Below are 18139 nucleotides of genomic sequence, written 5' to 3'. Positions count from 1 at the left end.
GAATAAAGAACAAGTTGCAAGAGCCTCTTCTACAAGGCAGCTTTGAGCATGCGTGGTATCTTCAATATGCCCTGTGGCATGAATCTGACACGTACCTTAAATAGACTGATTCTTCTCCCTTACTTAACAAGACAGGCAAAAAGTAAGTTCTGTATTCCTATCACGGATTAGAATCAGAAGAACAAACAAAATTTAAGTTTGGCCCTCCCCTTTGCATGTAGGTATTTAAAACTAAATAAGATATGGGTTCATTCCTTGGATGCCTTGCCAAAAGGAAGGGGGTGGGGGTTGCTTAGCAACAATTAAAACAATGTGCCGCAAAGGAGCAGGGGTTGAAAGAAAGCTAAGCCAGCAAGCTTGCTTTAGTCACCCTGGAAGACCTCTGTGACCCAAGATCCTGGCTGTGTCTCCTTCTGGCCCCAGGGTGAAGTCTGGCTGTTTCCTTCTTATCTTGACAGAGACAGCTTGTAATCCCAGGGAAATCAGGATCTACTTCTAAGCAGCACAAGGCTCCTGAATACCAATGCTTTCTTGTGAAATGTTAACCTGCCCATTTCCAATCCTGGCTGAAATGTGTGTAGATGAAAGGGATTTAAGGTGAGACTTCACTTTAACTGCACTTAACAAATGGGGAAACCGTTACAGAAAGACAGAATGATTCCTCCAAGATAATGCAGCAGCTTTTTCTAGCTTTGGCCTCAGATGGTATTCTTTCCTCCGTGTCCCACCTTAACTGCAGGTAAGTCTACGATCCAGGAAGTAGGTATTAACAATGTGTATCACTGACCTTAACGTGTGCCATTCTTGGTAGAAACACCTACCAAAGTTGCCAACTACAAAGTGCATGGACCAGATATGAAACACCCCATTCCTTCTTTCCTCATTGAGCCAGCCTATTAAATCTCCAAGATCCCTCACAGTGGGACTGCCATCCCGCAAGTACTCCAGAAATGGAGAACAAGGGGACCTGGCAAAGGAAAAAGACCACAAGCCTGCACCTCAGATCCATGGCTATGCACTGGGCCTCAGTGGAAAGCAACATGTTCTTCTCCAGGATTATCCCAAGAGCTAGACTCCCAGGCTGTCACTGTCCCAGGTAGGGCCCAGGCTGAGGGACCAGACACTTCCAGCCAACACCCAAGACAAAATGCTCCAACACTGGGCTACACTGCACTAGACTGGACGCTTAATGACACTACAAATAGGCCCCAAGTCATATGAAGATTATGCATATTCCTGAGCTTGTGTTGGGAACAGCTAAAGATTCATTATGCAAAGGGTCCAGGCCTTCCCTCCTTCCTTCCTAGCATTCCTTCTCATTGAAATAATCCTAAATAAAAACTAGGAAGAACATAAGAAAAGAAAAGTAACATCTTGTCTGTTCTCAATTAGAAACTATACCAGTGACAAGGGTCATGCCCTTGTAGAACCCTTGTGCCAGGGGTTGAAAACAATCTACAGGGCAAAGAGAGGAAAAGCACAGAGTCTAGCCCTCAGGACTCTGACATTCAGGCCCTCCGTGACACTGGACCAGCACCTAACATCTGTTAGCCTGAATAGCATTAGGTATAAGACAGACGTGCCCTGCTCTGGGGAGGTGCTGCAGAGCCAAAGAGAAGCCACATAGGAAGAGTGTCACTATCTACTCTGCTCCAGTAGGGCATAGGAAAGTACTTTGCCTACTACCCTTCTGCTTGCACATATAACTGCTGTGGTGTGGGAACAGATGACTTCCCAGAGAATGCTGGTAACTTTGGTCCCTGGAGTATAAATGGCTGACATATGGAAGGTAACCAATAAATGTTTGTTGAATGAATGATAACCAGCCTAGGAAGGGGCACCTGACTGTCCATGGGCAAATTACTCAACTTCTTGGAGCCTCCATTTCCTCCACTGCATAATGGAAACATCAATAGCCACCCCAAGGAAGTAGACCACACAATTAAAAGTCGCCATTCATCAGGACAACGCTTTCCATAAAGTAGAATCAATGTGATCAACTGTTAAATATAACATGGTCTGTCTCTCCAGAAAACCCTACGATTCTTAAAAGCACAGGAAACTATGATCAACTCAACTTGCTGTCCATCACTCCATCTGCCGCCAGCAGCAGAGCCAGCAGCTGGTACACAATGCTGTCTCAGTCATACACCAGCCTAGGTGGGATAATAGTGGCTGAAATCCATCGCACCATGGGGAAAAAAAGGGAACCCAAGGGCAGTGAAGACACCCAGAACATGCTGGCACACTGCAGCCTGATGCAGGCCCCTCCCCAATTCCTGTATCTACTTAAATGATGGAATCTTGTTTCCTTTCACTTCAAGTCTTCCCTGCTCAATTTCTCTTCTACCATGTCCCTTCTTCCCCATTCTGCCCTTCCTCTCCTTCTCTCTTTCTCCCGCTTTAATCCTGGCAGACCTCAATTCACAATCCTCCCTCAGTCTCCTAAGTGCTGGGATTACAGCCATGCACCACCATGTCTGGCTGCCCCCCTTAAATGTCAACTTCTCTTCTAACAGATTTTTTTCAGAAGCTCAACGGTTTCTACAAATTTCAATGCTGCAGTTTAGTAGCACTGATATGGTAACACTAGTCCAAGGTTAAGAATCCGAGGCCAAGGTTGTTCTCTTACAGTGAAAGTTTCAAGGACAAAAAAGTGACCATTGCCCCAGTGTGGGAAAGAGCTTACACAATAGATGGTGTAATCAACTCTAAAGCCTGTTTGAGTCCCTCAAAGCCTGGATTCCCTTCTTTCTACTCCAACAGCCCTGGAGGTTATTGCTGTGAAGGGAGCAGAGGCCCGGATGAAAATGGGGACTAGCTGTCAGTTTCCATCTCTCCTTTATAGAAAGTGCTTCTTATATTTAGTATCGTGTAGGGGGAGGGAACGTGGAGAGATGGGAAGAGCAAAAGATAATACAGAGAAAGGAATTCACTAACCACAAAGTTTCTATTCCTGGTTTCAATTTCATGTCTGTCTTCCTTATTCTTCCTATATGGTAAGCAAAGCTAACACCCATCAAGGAAAACAGTGATTCTGCCGCACCGTGCACAGACTCTGGCACATTCTAACGGTATCATATTGACAAAGGAACCAAGGAACCTAAAGGACTCCAGATCTCAGCTATTTCTTGCTTACACAGAAGGCAACAACATAGTTCAGATTCATCCAGATGTGAAAGTTTGTTTCTCCCTACAAAGTTTGGGGCGGGGGATACGGTCAAGGAAATGGCATGCATGAAAAGAGAAATTCATTTTGGAAATGCACTAGCAAGCATCAGAGAAAATCACGGGCACTCAATACGTCACCCTTCTGCATCCACTGTACAAAAGAAAAGTTAGTGTTATTAAGGAGCCGCCCATCCTAATCACTGCTTCTCCGCATTATCTTCAATTTCGTTACCTTTGTAAGGACAAAAAGCCCCCATTCTACAGGTGGGCAAGCTCAGAAAATTACACAGTCTCTCAAGAACTTACTACACAGGACAGCAAATGGACCTCGAATCTAAGCATGGGGAGTCCATGTGTACACCCATATATCCACAACACTAACAGATGAAAGAGTAGTGGTAGACAATGCTCATTTCACTGAAGGATTCACAGAGTCCCCTGTCTTCTGCCATTATTTATAAATACTGAGTTCTGTCTAATAACTAGAACTGAAAAGGTAAGCATAATGAAGGCTTACTAAGCACTAAATTACTTTTTTTCAAGTTAGTGTTTCTGGTTTGTTTTTATTTTTGACACATAGAAGAGGTACAATATGATGTTTCAACTTATACATTTATTACCTTATAATCTAATCAGTATCACTTTAAATAGTTACCATTTTGTTTCTGGGGTGTGTGTGTGTGTGTGTGTGTGTGTGTGTGTGCGCGCGCTACTAAGAGGTCAAATCCATGTCCTCACACATGTGAGGCAAACTTCTACCATGGGGCCACATCCTACTCCTTTATAACTTCTTCAATGTACAAATATTCAAAATCATCTCTTCTAGGTATTTTGAAAACATCCCCTGCGTGATTAGCCATAGCTACCCGACTCTACACTAGACTATACCAGTACCCAGTTCTCCTAACCTTCTATCTGCTGTCTAGTCTTATCTTCTCCATGACCTCTGGTAACCACTGCTTTATTCTTGACTTTTATGAGATAATGTTTTAGAATTCACCGTGAGTGAAAACACAGTCTTTTTCCAGCTGTCCCTGTCCTGTGTCACTGCCACAATGTCTTTCAGGTCCACCTACCTTGTCATAACTGACAGAACTTCACCGAGTACTAACTTCTTCACACACATTTAAATTTTATTAAAGTCGAGATAGCCAGGTTCACAGACAGAGGTTAAATAATTTGGCGAGTGTCATACAGGTAAAAACCCGTGGAACTTAGGATTTGAACCCAGAAAAGCTCACTAGTCTAAGGTTCCATATTCTTAAACAGCAGGGTTACAAATCTTAGAAGGAACTCCCAAAACTAAAACCTCAAAGTCAGAAGTCATGGGGAGCAGAACATACACAGGCTCCCTCCAATTTCCATCTACCAAAGAACAGTTTATAATGGTTCTCGATACGGGAAAGTAGTTGGCAAGCCAACAATGGAAACTAAAGCAAATCCAAGGGACTCAACGAAGCTCTACTGATTGCTCGGATAAAGGCCCCATCATTCCACTGGGCTGCTTGCCAGCACCTCTCTTTTTCCATATGTGTTTGTTCAACTGCAGGGCGCAAAGGATCCATGAAGAATGAACCAGGAATCCTGAAAACTGCCCATCTGCCCCGTGCACAATTTCTAAACCATCAAAATGACCCTCAACTTCAAAATGTACTTATAGTTGGAGAGGCAACAATCTCGTCCGAAAGACAGATCTTTTTCCTCACTTCTGGGGGTAAATTCTTGAAGTAAACAACACCACAGCTGAAGCGATGCTTTCAAAAAAATTTAAAGTACTTCCCCCCACAAGTCCCAAGATGGAGAACTCTCCAGCTCTGCAGCAACCTGAAGAGGCAGGTTGGTGCAGACCCAGCACACAGAAGTTAAGAAGTTCTGACCTATATTCACAAAGCCTGCAGCACAACTTATTTTGAACCAGATTTTCCCACTAGCACAAAGCAGTTCACAACCTAGAAACTATCTAGAAAAAAAAAAAAAATCAATGAACCAGTTACTGTCTCATTCCTACCTGTAGAACTAAGTCAGGACATAAAAGAAGATTAATTATTTCCAAATGGCCTCTACCAGACTGTAGCTTTGATTTCAAAACAATCTTTTCAAATCAGCCACCAGAGATGCATCCAAGCAAAAGCCATTCTGACCCTACTGCCAGGGAAACACACATGGCTTCTGACTTGCTCTACACTGGTCCTATTTACCTTACTGTCCTAAGCCTGTATTAATAGCCACTTGATAATTTGTGATTTAAAAAAAAAATCTAGGAGACACAATGTTAAATGAAATTAGGCAGGCACAGAAAAATAAATACTGTATAGTCACTCTTTTTCATGAAGTCTTAAAAACTTAAACTCGCCGGGTGGTGGTGGCGCACGCCTTTAATCCCAGCACTCGGGAGGCAGAGCCAGGTGGATCTCTGTGAGTTCAAGGCCAGCCTGGTCTACCAAGTGAGTCCCAGGAAAGGCGCAAAACTACACAGAGAAACCCTGTCTCGAAAAACAAAAAAAAAACAAAAAAAAAACTTAAGCTCAGAGAGGTAGACAGTAGAATAGAGGTCACCAGGTACTAGACTTAAGACAGGAGGTTGGAGAGGGTCAAAAGCTACAAGATCTCACTTAGATGGGAGGAACAGATTCAACAGATTTATTGTACAACATGATGACAACCACAAAGTCAACACTTGGGAATCTCACAGTAAATTTGGAAAACTCACATCACAAAAGCAACGTGAAGAAATCCGTGTTCATTAGCCCAATTTAGGCATTCCACAATGTCTGCCAATTTCAAATCATACATATGTACAATTTTGTTAGCTTAAAAATGCAAAATAATATTTGTCAATATTTTTAAAAATAATGAATAGCCATTGGTTAACTTTATCCATTGCATTAAATTCTCTTCCAGGTTTGTCGTGACCCCCAAGGGTCCTACTGGACCCAAGACCCAGCACCTGCTCCTGACAAGCATCCCTTTTCTGTGTCCCAACTGCAAAAGCCAAGCCTAGATTAGCCCTTCCCTCAGCAAGGAAATTGGTAGCTTGTAGTTACTAGCAATGATTCTTAACTGTGGTTGCATGAGAGAATTACCTAGGGAGCTTCAGAAAACTCCAGTGCCCAATTAAATCAGGAACACAGCAGGTGGGAACAGTTATTAGTATTTTTCATAGCTCTCTGGGTGATTTCCTTGTGCAACCAAACTTGAGATCTCAACTCCTCCTCCTCTAGCTATGTAGCACAGGTGAGATATTTAGGCCTGAGTCTGATCAACCCCTTCCCAGTGTAGAGGAGATATACCCGTCCAACTGAGCGAACACAGATAGCATCCTCTCTCAGCACAGTGACCAACACAGTCAACGTTGGGTCAGGAATTAATTCTCTACGTGACATTATGGTGATGAGATAAAATCTTGCATTTCTGCTCCACTCAAGATTTTGCTTTAGAACGAGACATGGGGGGAGGGCTTAGGAAGAAAAAATTCACCAGAAGCAATAGCTGCTTCAAGTTTCTGTGACTCATTTTTTTAAAAATAGTTTTCCCTCATCCTCAGGTGAAAACATTCTCCTGATAGCCTTGTGCCAACTGGATACCGCTCAACCCCAGGCTGCATCCAAATGGCTCCTTTCCATCTGAATGCCTGCCTTCTAGTTCATCCTAATTTCTTTAGCTTTCATCCAAGGGAGTCAAACAGTTTCTGAATCACTCAGCACAAAGAATTTAGAACTCAGATGACAGCATCTGCAAATGGCAAATGCTGAACGCTCCGTGAGTGAGACCATGAGTCAAGTACCTAAGCCAGTGGGTTCCCAATCCCACTACATAGAGGAATCACTTATGTCACTTGGAGGGCAAAGTGGTTAAGGCATTGGACTCAAGAGCCAACAGACATAAGTCTGCAGTGGTCTGAGCCACACTCTCACTAGGACTTCGTTAAGCATGCATTTCTTCTTGTTGTAAGGGAGGAAAAGGCCTTATGGGTCTCCCTGACCATTTGAGTCCAATCCCTCAAACTCACATGCTGAAAGGAGAAAAACCAACTCCAGCAAGATGTCCTCTGACCTCCCCCAAAGGTGGCACACACATGTACACATGAAAAACTAATAAACAAATAAATAATAAAAGTAATTTGTAAACCACCTAGGAAGCCTTAAAATAATGCTAGTTCGGAGATGTGTGCAGTGGGACACACCTTTAATCCCAGCACCAGAGACAGACAGAGAGGTGGATCTTTGTAAATTTGAGGCTAGCCCTGGTCTACATAGTGAGTTCCAGGACAGCCAGACCTACATAGTGAGATTCTGTTTCGAAAACAACCAACCAACCAATAAATAGAAAACAGTGCCCAACCTCTAGGGTTAATTTAATCGGTCCAGAGCATCTATGGAATTGAAAACCTTCTCTAGATAATTCTAAGATGTGGCTCAAGCTGAGAACCACTCACTACCACCATCGCAATGGAAGACAGAAACAAAGCAGTGCCATCTAAGACACCAACTACAGTTCGAACACTCTGCAATAAGCTGAGTTACCTTTTGAGAAAAATTAAAAGCACAGGGCTACAGAAGGCAGCATTAGTAAGAAAGTTGCCCTGTTGTACCTTTTAGCTCGAGTACAAGTACAATAATCAAGAATATCTCATTCCAGGTAAGGCAGCTAAGAATTATCAAGACCCTAAGAGGGATCATGAGATCTGCTGAAATAGCCCATGCTCCCTGTGACGGGATCCTTAAATCCCATTTGTTTGGAGAAATAGCTGTGCTAATGAAAAGCTTTCAGATGAATTAGCACTTGGCAACACATATTCTGTAGACAAACTAAGGCCCTAATAAAAGCCATGCCAATCCTGACTAAGAATTAATTTACTAATTTTTTTCAAGAAGTTTTAATGCCAGGACTTGAATCTGATTTTGAAAAATATACTTGAGTAAACAAATCTAAGGCTGCTACAGGAAAGGAAGAAAGGACTGGAAGCAGGAAGGGAAGGAGGGAGGGAGGGCCAGTTGCCCTCACTGTCATAGAACACCCTTCATAAATTATCAAGGAAGTCCAGGTGACCACTCCATCAAAGCCACAACTTTACCTCTGAATTTCTTGGGTGGGTTGTTAAGGTCCCCGGCTTCTGGCTGCACAACACAACGATCATCAACCAGGCTGCAAACAGAAAAACAAATAAATGTTGAATCATATCAAGCCTATGGAAATAAAACCCTCAATAAGCATTATGCAAAAATGGAGTATCCCAGGGCTTTTCCTATGTAACATTTAGAATGCCATGTTCCTCTGTCAGGGAGCTGTTGGCCAAGGAGTGAAATATTCTATGCATGGAGTGAAATAAACATAATTCCAAGGCCCAGCAATCTGCTTCTGTGATGGTGGACATATTACTGTTTTCTGTAGCTCCTTTTCCCAGAACCACATCTGTGACAGATTTGCACACAACATGCAATATTGCTGAAGTCTGGAAGACACAGCTAAGGGTCAATGCATTTGATGAATGGTAGATAAGGAGCCAACCCTGTACCAGGAACTGTACCAAGTCGTAGGACGTGAGGGCTAAAGAGAACCAAGCCCCATCCCTGAAAGAGCTCAAGGCTTAGGTGTAGAAGCCATAAAAACTAACAAACAAGTAAGGTATAACCTAAGAAGGAAGAAAAGAGAAGAGTCAGGGGCCATCTGTGCCAGAGGCCTTCTGAAGCTGCGGACAGGGGAAGATGTTTTAGAACTGCTGAAAGAGCTGAAATGAGGTTGGAGAATGGGGAGCAGAGCTGCCTCAGGTCATGGGAACCCAGTGCAAATGCACACAAATGGGAAGGTCTTGGACCTTTAAAAGCACAATGAGGTTACAGGTGAGTAATAGTCCCAGATTACATAGAGGCTGATAACTCAAGTTCTGACCTCATTAAAATTTAATTTAACTTGCATAATTCATTTTAGGAGAATCACTGAAAATATAAGCATGTTTTTGAACTTCTAAGACACTAAGATCTATGAAGTTACATGACTTATCCAAGTTCCTAAAACTAGGAGAGCCAGCTCATTTCCCACACGACCATGGAACTTGATCCCAGGTACCATGCTAGGATTTTCAGAACCTCTTCCATTAGCCTATGCTGCCTCTTATATTCCAAATGCAAGGGACCACTAAATATTCAGCTTTGACCTTTCCTGCTCTTTCCTCCAAAACTGACCTTTACTTCCTAAAGTCTGCCCTGTTTTCAGGGCCCTGATTCTGAGTGTCATTTCCTAAACTAAACTATATACCCCACAGAAGACTTTCTTGCCTAGAAACTCTCTCCTCCTCCGCTCTCCAGACCAAACTCTATGGGAGCAATGGAGTGCACTCCCTGCTTTGTGGCTCATAAGATGCCCAAGGCTAAAGCTCAGTATCTGTCAAGTGAAGTGAATCAAAGTGTGAAGAGTATCCCACCTTTGCCCTCAATACACAAGACCTCTATAGGCATCTACAAGAGGCACGGTGTTCAGTGTAGTCAGTGGCCTGAGGGTTTTCTACAAAAATCAAGAGTATAATGTACACATATAAAATCTCTACCCTGGGCCCTTGTGTGAATAATACAAGTTTAGTGAGGCCACCATAGCTAAGCCAATACTTAAAAGGGTGGGCTCAGAATCCAATGCGAGGGCTGGTAACACAGTTCAGTGGGAGAGTACTTACTTACAATGTATAAGACACTGGATTTGGTCCCCCAGCAGGACATACCCAATGCAGAGCTAGACTAATGGTCAAGTTCCAGTAAGAGGAAATGATAGGAGGAAGGGTCTCAATGAGTATAGATTGTAGATAACACTAAGGTACCAACTAAGGGCATGGTATTATGTCATTTCACTCGCCCCTTGTCTCAGTACTTCATCTGTAAAACCAAAGAACTGCTTTCAAGATTCTCCACTCAGGGAATGTTTGATACTTTCTGCTTCCTGTCACAATCCCATTGCTCCTATGCAGGCACACTGAAACTGTTCCTGGAAGGGAGCAAAGAACCTTTGTTCTTAACAAGCCCCGATGGTGATTTAACAGCACGTCATCCACTAGTGTAGATTCACGCACACACTGGCTCTCCAAGGCCCTGCTGGAATTCTAACGTTTCAATGAGTCCTAAAGCCACTGAGAAGTAACCAGCAACAGTCTACATAAACAGGACAGAGCTGGGGGCCAGACACCAAGTCCCATTAGGAAGCCTGACAGTAACTCATTGGGTCTATGATTGGTACTCCATAAATGTTAAGTGCATTCCAAGAAGGGGAGAGGGGGTCAACTTTAACTTTCAAAATTAATTTTTATGTAAGCTATTCTGAAATACGTATGAGTGAGAAGGTGAAAAATACTCACTTGAAGGAAGAATTAATACCCAGCGTTTAAAAACATACATCTTAACTTTATGAGGGACTCAACATAGAATACTTGAGAAAAATATTAAAGCAAAGAATAGGCACCCCTAAGAATTTTAAGGATAGTGCACACCTGTAACTGTGCACTTAGACAGCTGAGGCAGGAGGATTGCAAGTTCAAGGTCAGACTAGGCTCAAGATAATAACATAATGCTGGGTGGTGGTGGCGCATGCCTTTAATCCCAGGACTTGGGAGACAGAGGCAGGTGGATCTCTTGTGAGTTTGAGGCCAGCCTGGTCTACAGAGTGAGTTCCAGGATAGTCAGGGGTACACAGAGAAACCCTGTCTCAAAAATTAATAATAATAATAATAATAATAATAATAAGAAGAAGAAGAAGAAGAAGAAGAAGAAGAAGAAGAAGAAGAAGAATGGATGTCCTCCTAAAAGGGAAGACATGAAAGGTGGCTAAGATTTTAGGGGCAGTATCTATGAGGTCAGAGGCCACAGAGGAAAAACAGGTGTATGATGGGGCTGAGGTCTTACAGGCACCCAGACAGGCAGTAAGCAGACAGGGAAGCCAGAAGAAACTGCCTCATAAAGGTTATGTGTTAGGACTCCCGGCCTTGGAAACCCAAGTCTTCTGACCTATGAAATGTGGGCAGGTGACTGCCCCTTCCTGAAGCACACCAGTGTAGGTTCCATACACAGTGAGGATGGCGGTGCTCACCACGGAGAGGGTGCTTGGGAGTTAAGGGGATAATGGCACCCGGCACACAGTGAACACCCACAGGGCTCAGAGAGTGCTTACCACTGCTGTACAGTATTGTAGTCAATGCTGAAAAATAATAAGGTGAAAAATGTAACCACAGGGGATAAAAGGAGGAAGGAGAGAGACAAGATGGCCATCATCAGAAAGGCCTGAGTAGCAGGAAGCCTGTTTGCCCAAAGCCACAGAAGATAAACTATTAAGAGTAGGTCTACTACACAGAGAGCCCAAGCATAGGAAGAAGCCATGGGTGAGTTCTGAAAATAACTCTCTATAGAATGAGAACACAGATCTGAATGAGGTATAATTCTGCTATCTGAAATAATTTCCTCACGGGGGCGTGGAGTAACCTGAATGAGCGCTTCACAATACTTACCCTGCACAAATACCAGAAAATAAGCACGCTTCCAGTAATAGCTGTAATTACAATGGACATTCTGGCTGCCCGAAGAATAAGCTTTTTGGAAAATCTGTTGGCCTGCCATTTGCCCCCATTTATTTGAGACTAGGTCTTGCCAAAATCAACAATGCCACCCAAGCCTAGCTACTCCTTCCTACACAAAGACTACAGACCATTTCTGACTATTCTGGAATGAGCCATCTTGATTCTCCATTCTGCCTCTGTCTGCCTTGAGGGGCAACTACACTTTACACTTCCTCCCTTAGACAACAGGAGTAGACAGGAGAAGGGAGAAAATAACGAGGCACACGATGGGATATATTTATAGCCTTCCACGTTGAGTGAAGACTGATTGAAGCAAGCACAAATGAACAAAAGTGCTTTACAGAACTTGGTGCAATTTGAAACTTTCAAATGGAACGGTTATTTAAAGTAGGAAAGGTTTTGCTTCGAAGAAGAGAGATAAGCATGCAGGCAGTAATGGTCTTTGCTCGTATGACAGACACACAAGCCACTGTGTGAAAAGACAAGCCAGAAAGCACTTCTTTGGGTCTGTATACATTAATCCTTAAACTGTATTCCCTATTCTTAGCCCATTATATATTTTATTCCCTCTTATATAAGAAGAGCAGACTATAACAAATTCGAAATTAATAGAGCTTTAACTAAAAAGAGTTTGTTCTTTCGAAATTGACAGAAATGTTTCTGTGTAAAAGGTTAAGTGACTAACATGGGCTTCGCTAATTTCAAGCAGCCCTTGGGAAAGCTGAGTAACGTGATAACATTCTTATCTTACAAAAAATCAGTTTTTAAGCAGATGTTATATCTTAAACAACCCCCACACACACACATAAGGACTTTCACACTCTTACCCCAAGGTGCTGATAAATCCATTCGTAGATCCCTCCGCATACAGAGAACAAATGTCTCCAATATGTAGGAAACTAGACATTTTGTCAGACATGTCTTTGTTGAAATCCTAGACAAAGTAAAACATGCAACATTGTTAGCAGAAAAGAAATGATGAGGGAGGGGGAAAAATGTCACAAAGATTTGGCTTAGCTTGGTTTCCCCCGAGTGCATTATTTAAAATTCAAATTTAAATAGGCGCTTGACAAGCAGGCGATTCCATAAGCCAAATGAGGACATATGCAACTACATTCTGTCCCACGTACTAAATTCTGGATATTCCAATCACAGTATCATTTGATTCTAACAAAGCCACATCCGAGTCAGGCTCAGTGCTTGGAGGACCCCTTGGCAATACTGACTGCCCAGATAGCAGGGAACCCAGCCAAGCACTCCAGGACTAAGGGTCTGGAAAGTCTGACTTATGACACATTAACATATCCAGTGTGCCTCGGGGAACATGAAGTCAGAAGGAAGCACCTGGTACAAAGCTTAGGACAGGCAAAGCCGTGGGGCCTGGGTTAAGGAATCAAAGCAACCAAGTGACATTAATCAGAGGAAACCTGGGAACAAGCATCACAATGCCTTAGAGGCCTTTTCAAAAGCCAACGACAGTGCAGTCCCACACAAATGCTGCTCTGTGTCTTTCCTTCTTTACCAGGAAATACTCCTGGATGTAGCAAGACCCTAGCCCAGGCCCAGGCCCAAACCCTTCCCCATTCAGGCACTAATCAATAGTAAGAGTCCCTGGCTGGGTTACACAGCTAGTTATAAGTAGTTCAAGAAAAATACTTCTCTGTTCCAGGAAATCTCTACAAAGCCCAGAAACTATTAAACACACACACACACACAGACACACACACACACACACAGACACACACACACACACACACACACACACACACACACACACACACACAAATATTAAAGTGATTCCTAACAACAGTTTTCACCAGGGCCATGAACATTCATCGAGGAACAGGAGCCAACTGCAAAACGTTCAACTGACATTCGCAAACAGACTCAGCCATGTGGGAAGCAGCGGAACTGATGTGGACCACAGAGTTTCCCAATGTTCCCTCAGCACCCTGTGTGTAGATGTGTGAAGTGTGGGGTCTGCCTCAAGCCGAGATTCCTCTGAACACCTTTCCCCCTCCGCCGAGTCCAATAAATCATTTACTCCACAGGGTCACGAAAGCTGTAATAATGTGGAGGGGTAGAAAGTCCTCTCTTCCAACTGTTCTCTGGGTGCCAAGTTTTCCTCTGCAAACTTCTGGAAGCATTCTCCTCCCTCAGCAAGAACGCCAGATGCGGCAAGCAAACTGTTGAGAGAAGCGCCTCCCCTGCCCGTGAGGAACTGCAGGGAAAGCTGCCCACCGCGCCAACAACCCAGACACTTCAGGAGAGACAGGCAGAGACTTATTTATAGAAGAGTCAGCAACCAAGAACATAATCAGCTCTCAGACAAAACAGCCCTCATCTCTAGAGCTAGAGGAAGGACACCCAAAGAGCACACAGAGACAGTAAGCCGGTTACTGCTCTCTAGAATCATGTCAATAGTGTTGCTATTTCTTCCTAAGGATGTTATACCTAGAGCTACATCCATGTTTTGAACAGTGCACACACACAAAGGAGACATCAATGGAACACCCCCCCAAAAAAAAAAAATCACTATTGCCTTTATGACCTTGTATTTAAAAGCTTTGTCATAAAGGGCCAGAAAGTTAGTATACTTCTAGGACCAATATTTCCTTTTTTTTTTTTTTTTGAAAAAAAGAAGAGTTTTGAGATAACATCGTATGATGTAGCCCAGGCTGGCCTTGAACTCAAGAGCCTGCTGCCTGGCCTCAGACTCTGGAGTGCTGAAATCAAAGCATGCACACCATACCTGGCTCATGGCTAGGGATCAAACCCTGAGCTGTATGTATGCTGGGCAAGTGCTCTACCTCTGAGCCATACCCTCCACCCAAAACTGTGATATATTTTAAGTAAAAAAAAAAGCAGGAGACCATGTATCATAAAAAGCACAAGATAATTGCTTTGCTTCCTTGGCACTAAGGGATTGAACCCAGGGTTTCAATATGCTAGGCAAGTGCTCTGTGGTGTAGCTATATCCCAGTTGTAGAACTAATCATTAGAAAACAATTTCCGTTTGACTTCTGAGTCGGGCCAAATTTGTATCTGTACATACTGGCCTCTAGGACCAATGGGGAGTTGCTGGATGCAGGAGGGCAGGAATGTGCTTAGGCAAGACAACCAGGGCCTTATTTATCCAGCTGACTAAAGCTCTCCTCCCAGGCTTGTCCTTCTAAGGGGGATTTGACTCCAGTGAAGGCCAGGCCAGAAGACAGCCATGTGACACTGTCCTTCGAGTCTGCATCATCTCCTGGGTGTCTTACTGCAAGGTTCCCTTACTGTAAAGCACCAGATACACCCCAGCATTCTACAATGGCAAAGCATGCCCAGACCAGCAAGGCCTGCAACCTGACAATCACAATAGGTTCCCGTACTGCATCCTGACACTAAGAGTCTACGTTAGTCCTACTTGTCCCATCCAGGTTCTAACCAGACCTCACCCTGCTTGGCTTCTGAGATTAGAGGAGATGGGACACTTCCTGAGTAGTATGGCCCTAGACTGCTTCAGTCCCACGGCTTAAGCTGAACAGCCAACACCTGTGGAGGAATCCTTGAGACATGTGGCATGGCATGAGACAGGGGCCACTGTTACTCTACTTTGTGGTGGGGGAAGCTGAGGAACAGAAAGATCCACATGCTCATCGTAGATAATTAACAAAGCAGGAGGCACAGTTATACCAGGTCCATCAAATTCTGAAGTGGACCTTTTCATCAACAGTAATCCCAGGGCACAGGCAAAAGTGTTGACCGTTCGTATCATCTAGGTGACAATGGAGACCTGTTTTTCTCCCCTTTATGGATTATTCCTTTTTTTCCCTACTGAAGAATTTCTCATTTTCTACCTTAGCCATATAGCACTTTTGTTCAGTCAGAAGAAAGGTTAAGCGTCTTCTTTCTTACCCATATGCTTATTAAGTAGACAAGATAATTGAACAAGTAACCTTTTGCCATGGTTTACATTTTCCCGGAAAACAGAGGCCAGTACACCCACCACAGTTAATGATCCTCAACTGGGCAGTCTGCCAAAGGTCCCAATTTAAAAAAAAAAAAAAAGAACGTACGGATCCTTAGGGCAGATTCTTCCCCAGGGGAATCGCAGTGATTCCCTCTTTGGACAAGATTTGAACAGGTAAATAGCTTCCAGGTCTGGCTGGAAACCTCTGGGTCTCCCCGGTCTGCCTTTAATGGCACAGGGAAAGTAGAGAGGAGGAGAGACCCTGAAGCAATTATCAATTGTGTCCTGAAAGGAAAAGCCCAGGCCAGCAGAGTCAAAATAACAGGCAGCTGGGGCTGGAGGGAAGAGGTGGGAAGTGGGCCTGGCAACAACCTTCAGGAAGACTTCCTGTTGTTTAAAGCAGGGTGGGAGGCCACTTCTTTATCTGATTGGGGGCCATTTGTGCCTGCAGGTTTCTACCAGCTGCACTCCAGGCTCCCGGTATCCCTCATACACAATGACCAGGGTCACAATGAGAAAAACAGAGCAGGTACCAACCTGCCACAGAACTGTCATAACTGTGCGACTTCCAGTCCCACAAGGACACCCAGGGCTCCGTGCCAACAGTTCTACAAAACAGGCTTACTGGTCAGCCTAAGACTCCATCCTGGCTCTCTACATATAAGCTATTACTGTTACCCCACCACTGCTTCTCACTCTACGCAGACCTCTGTGCACATCTGTACACTGGGGATCTACTTCGGAGACCTGTCACAGGGAAAGGATGGGACCATGCGTGCCAAGTGCCTGAAACAGCAGCTGACATGCTTTCAGTGCTCAGCCAGCTGTTTTTATCATTCTGTAGTTAAGAGATAAAGAATAATTCTGAAAGAATCTAAAGCTTCAACTTCCATAAAGGAAAAGGTCCTCTGTTTTTTTTTTTGTTTGTTTGTTTTTTTTGTTTTTTTTGGGGTTTTTTTTTGTTTTGTTTTGTTTTTGTTTTGTTTTTTTTTCCGAGACAGGGTCTCTCTGTGTAGCTTTGCGCCTTTCCTGGAACTCACTTGGTAGCCCAGGCTGGCCTTGAACTCACAGAGATCCGCCTGCCTCTGCCTCCCGAGTGCTGGGAAAAGGTCCTCTGTATAAAAAGTCAGCTAGGCATTGCAACGAACGACCTCCTGTAAGACCCAGGATGATGTACCTTCGGGGAAGATAATTGGCTTCCCTAATTCCCCTATCAGGAAGAAGCTCAGCAATACAGAACAACTCTCAGCTCCTCGTCAGGAAGCACGCAGGTCTTTCTGAAAACACAGAACTGCAGAATATGCAATGGCGAGAACCACTAGCTAAGCACGGCATGCCATCTCTTGTTCATTGCTCGAGTCCAGCAAAACGCTCTTCAGGAAGGTCTCAGCTCCTGCTTAAACACACAACCCTGCCAGAAAAATTACTGTCGTCCTCACAGGGAGGCAGCCACCTCACAAAACGTATATTTCTCACCTGTCCTCGCAAGTATCAGTGGCCTCTAAATCTGTGACTGCAATGTAACTTCCCCCTTCACAAAGGTCTACCATTCTCTTTCTACCCTGACACAGTATGGTCTCAAGAGCTCACCTCACTGGAAGACAGGAAGAAGGCTCCAGACTCCAAAGCACCTGCACTGAACCCCAGGTTCTGCCATTTACTCAGTGTAGGCATTCAGAGCTTTGCTGTCCCTCGGTATATGCTAGATCATCATGGAGCTCAGGTACACAACTTTGATAATCACCTGGCATAAACCATCTTGCCATCTCCAGGACCTTCAAGTGCCACTGCCCACCACCCTGACTGACTGCTGCCTGAGGTGCCTGTCAGAACAGGATTCTCCCCGAGTAGGTGGGTCAGAGCAGAGGGAGTAGATGGCTGCCCTGGCAGGTGCGCCTACACACTGGGGCCTCAGCAGCTGGATGGAGCTCCCACTACTCACTGAGTTTCTCACTGACCGAGCAATAGGTAAAGAGACGGGGCCATCTGACTCCACTCCTAAGGAAAGAGCAAGTACAAACCCATGAACACAGAGATCTGCTCTGAGAACAGAGGCCAGAGGGATGGCGCTCGCTGTCCATATTGTTCTCTGGGTCTTCTCATTTGCTCTGCGGGCTCCTTCACATAACCAGAATTTCCACATCTGTATCACTGGCAACAGCCTCTAGGGTTCTGCTCCTGGCTGCCCACAGCATCTTCATAAGCTATAAGGCTTAGGAAGTTGCCTGGCTAGCCTACCCCTTCTCCTCCACACATCTGAGCATTACCAGCAGCCTAGTGAGACCATTTGACTCCCTTCTCTCCTCTCATACCTCCTGCAGCTCTTGCTCTACAGAAAGCAAGCCCTTCAGATCTCAATCCAATTGTTACTCCTACCAGGCCATCACAGGATGGGGACGACTGCTTTGGTGACTTGTCCAGACTCTGCCTGTGAGATCTCTCCTTCTCATCCTGCATCTCGG

General features: G+C 44.3%; 1 protein-coding gene across 12 annotated transcripts in view; it reads right to left on the bottom strand.

Annotated features, from left to right (window-relative positions):
• The window catches only part of Itpr1 (inositol 1,4,5-trisphosphate receptor type 1), a 341014-nt gene that overhangs the window by 303421 nt on the left and 19454 nt on the right, over positions 1-18139 (bottom strand). For all 12 annotated transcript variants that reach the window (XM_059258296.1, XM_059258297.1, XM_059258299.1 and 9 more), the window contains exons 3-4: positions 12550-12656; positions 8246-8316 (exon numbers count right to left, since the gene is read on the bottom strand). In XM_059258296.1, the coding sequence (XP_059114279.1) occupies positions 8246-8316; positions 12550-12641 (163 nt within the window). In that variant the 5' untranslated portion in view covers positions 12642-12656. The remainder of the gene's footprint in view (positions 1-8245; positions 8317-12549; positions 12657-18139) is intronic.

The sequence above is a fragment of the Peromyscus eremicus genome, chromosome 3 (assembly GCF_949786415.1).
Source record: "Peromyscus eremicus chromosome 3, PerEre_H2_v1, whole genome shotgun sequence".
Classification (NCBI taxonomy): domain Eukaryota; kingdom Metazoa; phylum Chordata; class Mammalia; order Rodentia; family Cricetidae; genus Peromyscus; species Peromyscus eremicus.
This window is presented reverse-complemented; position numbering and strand designations above follow the sequence as displayed.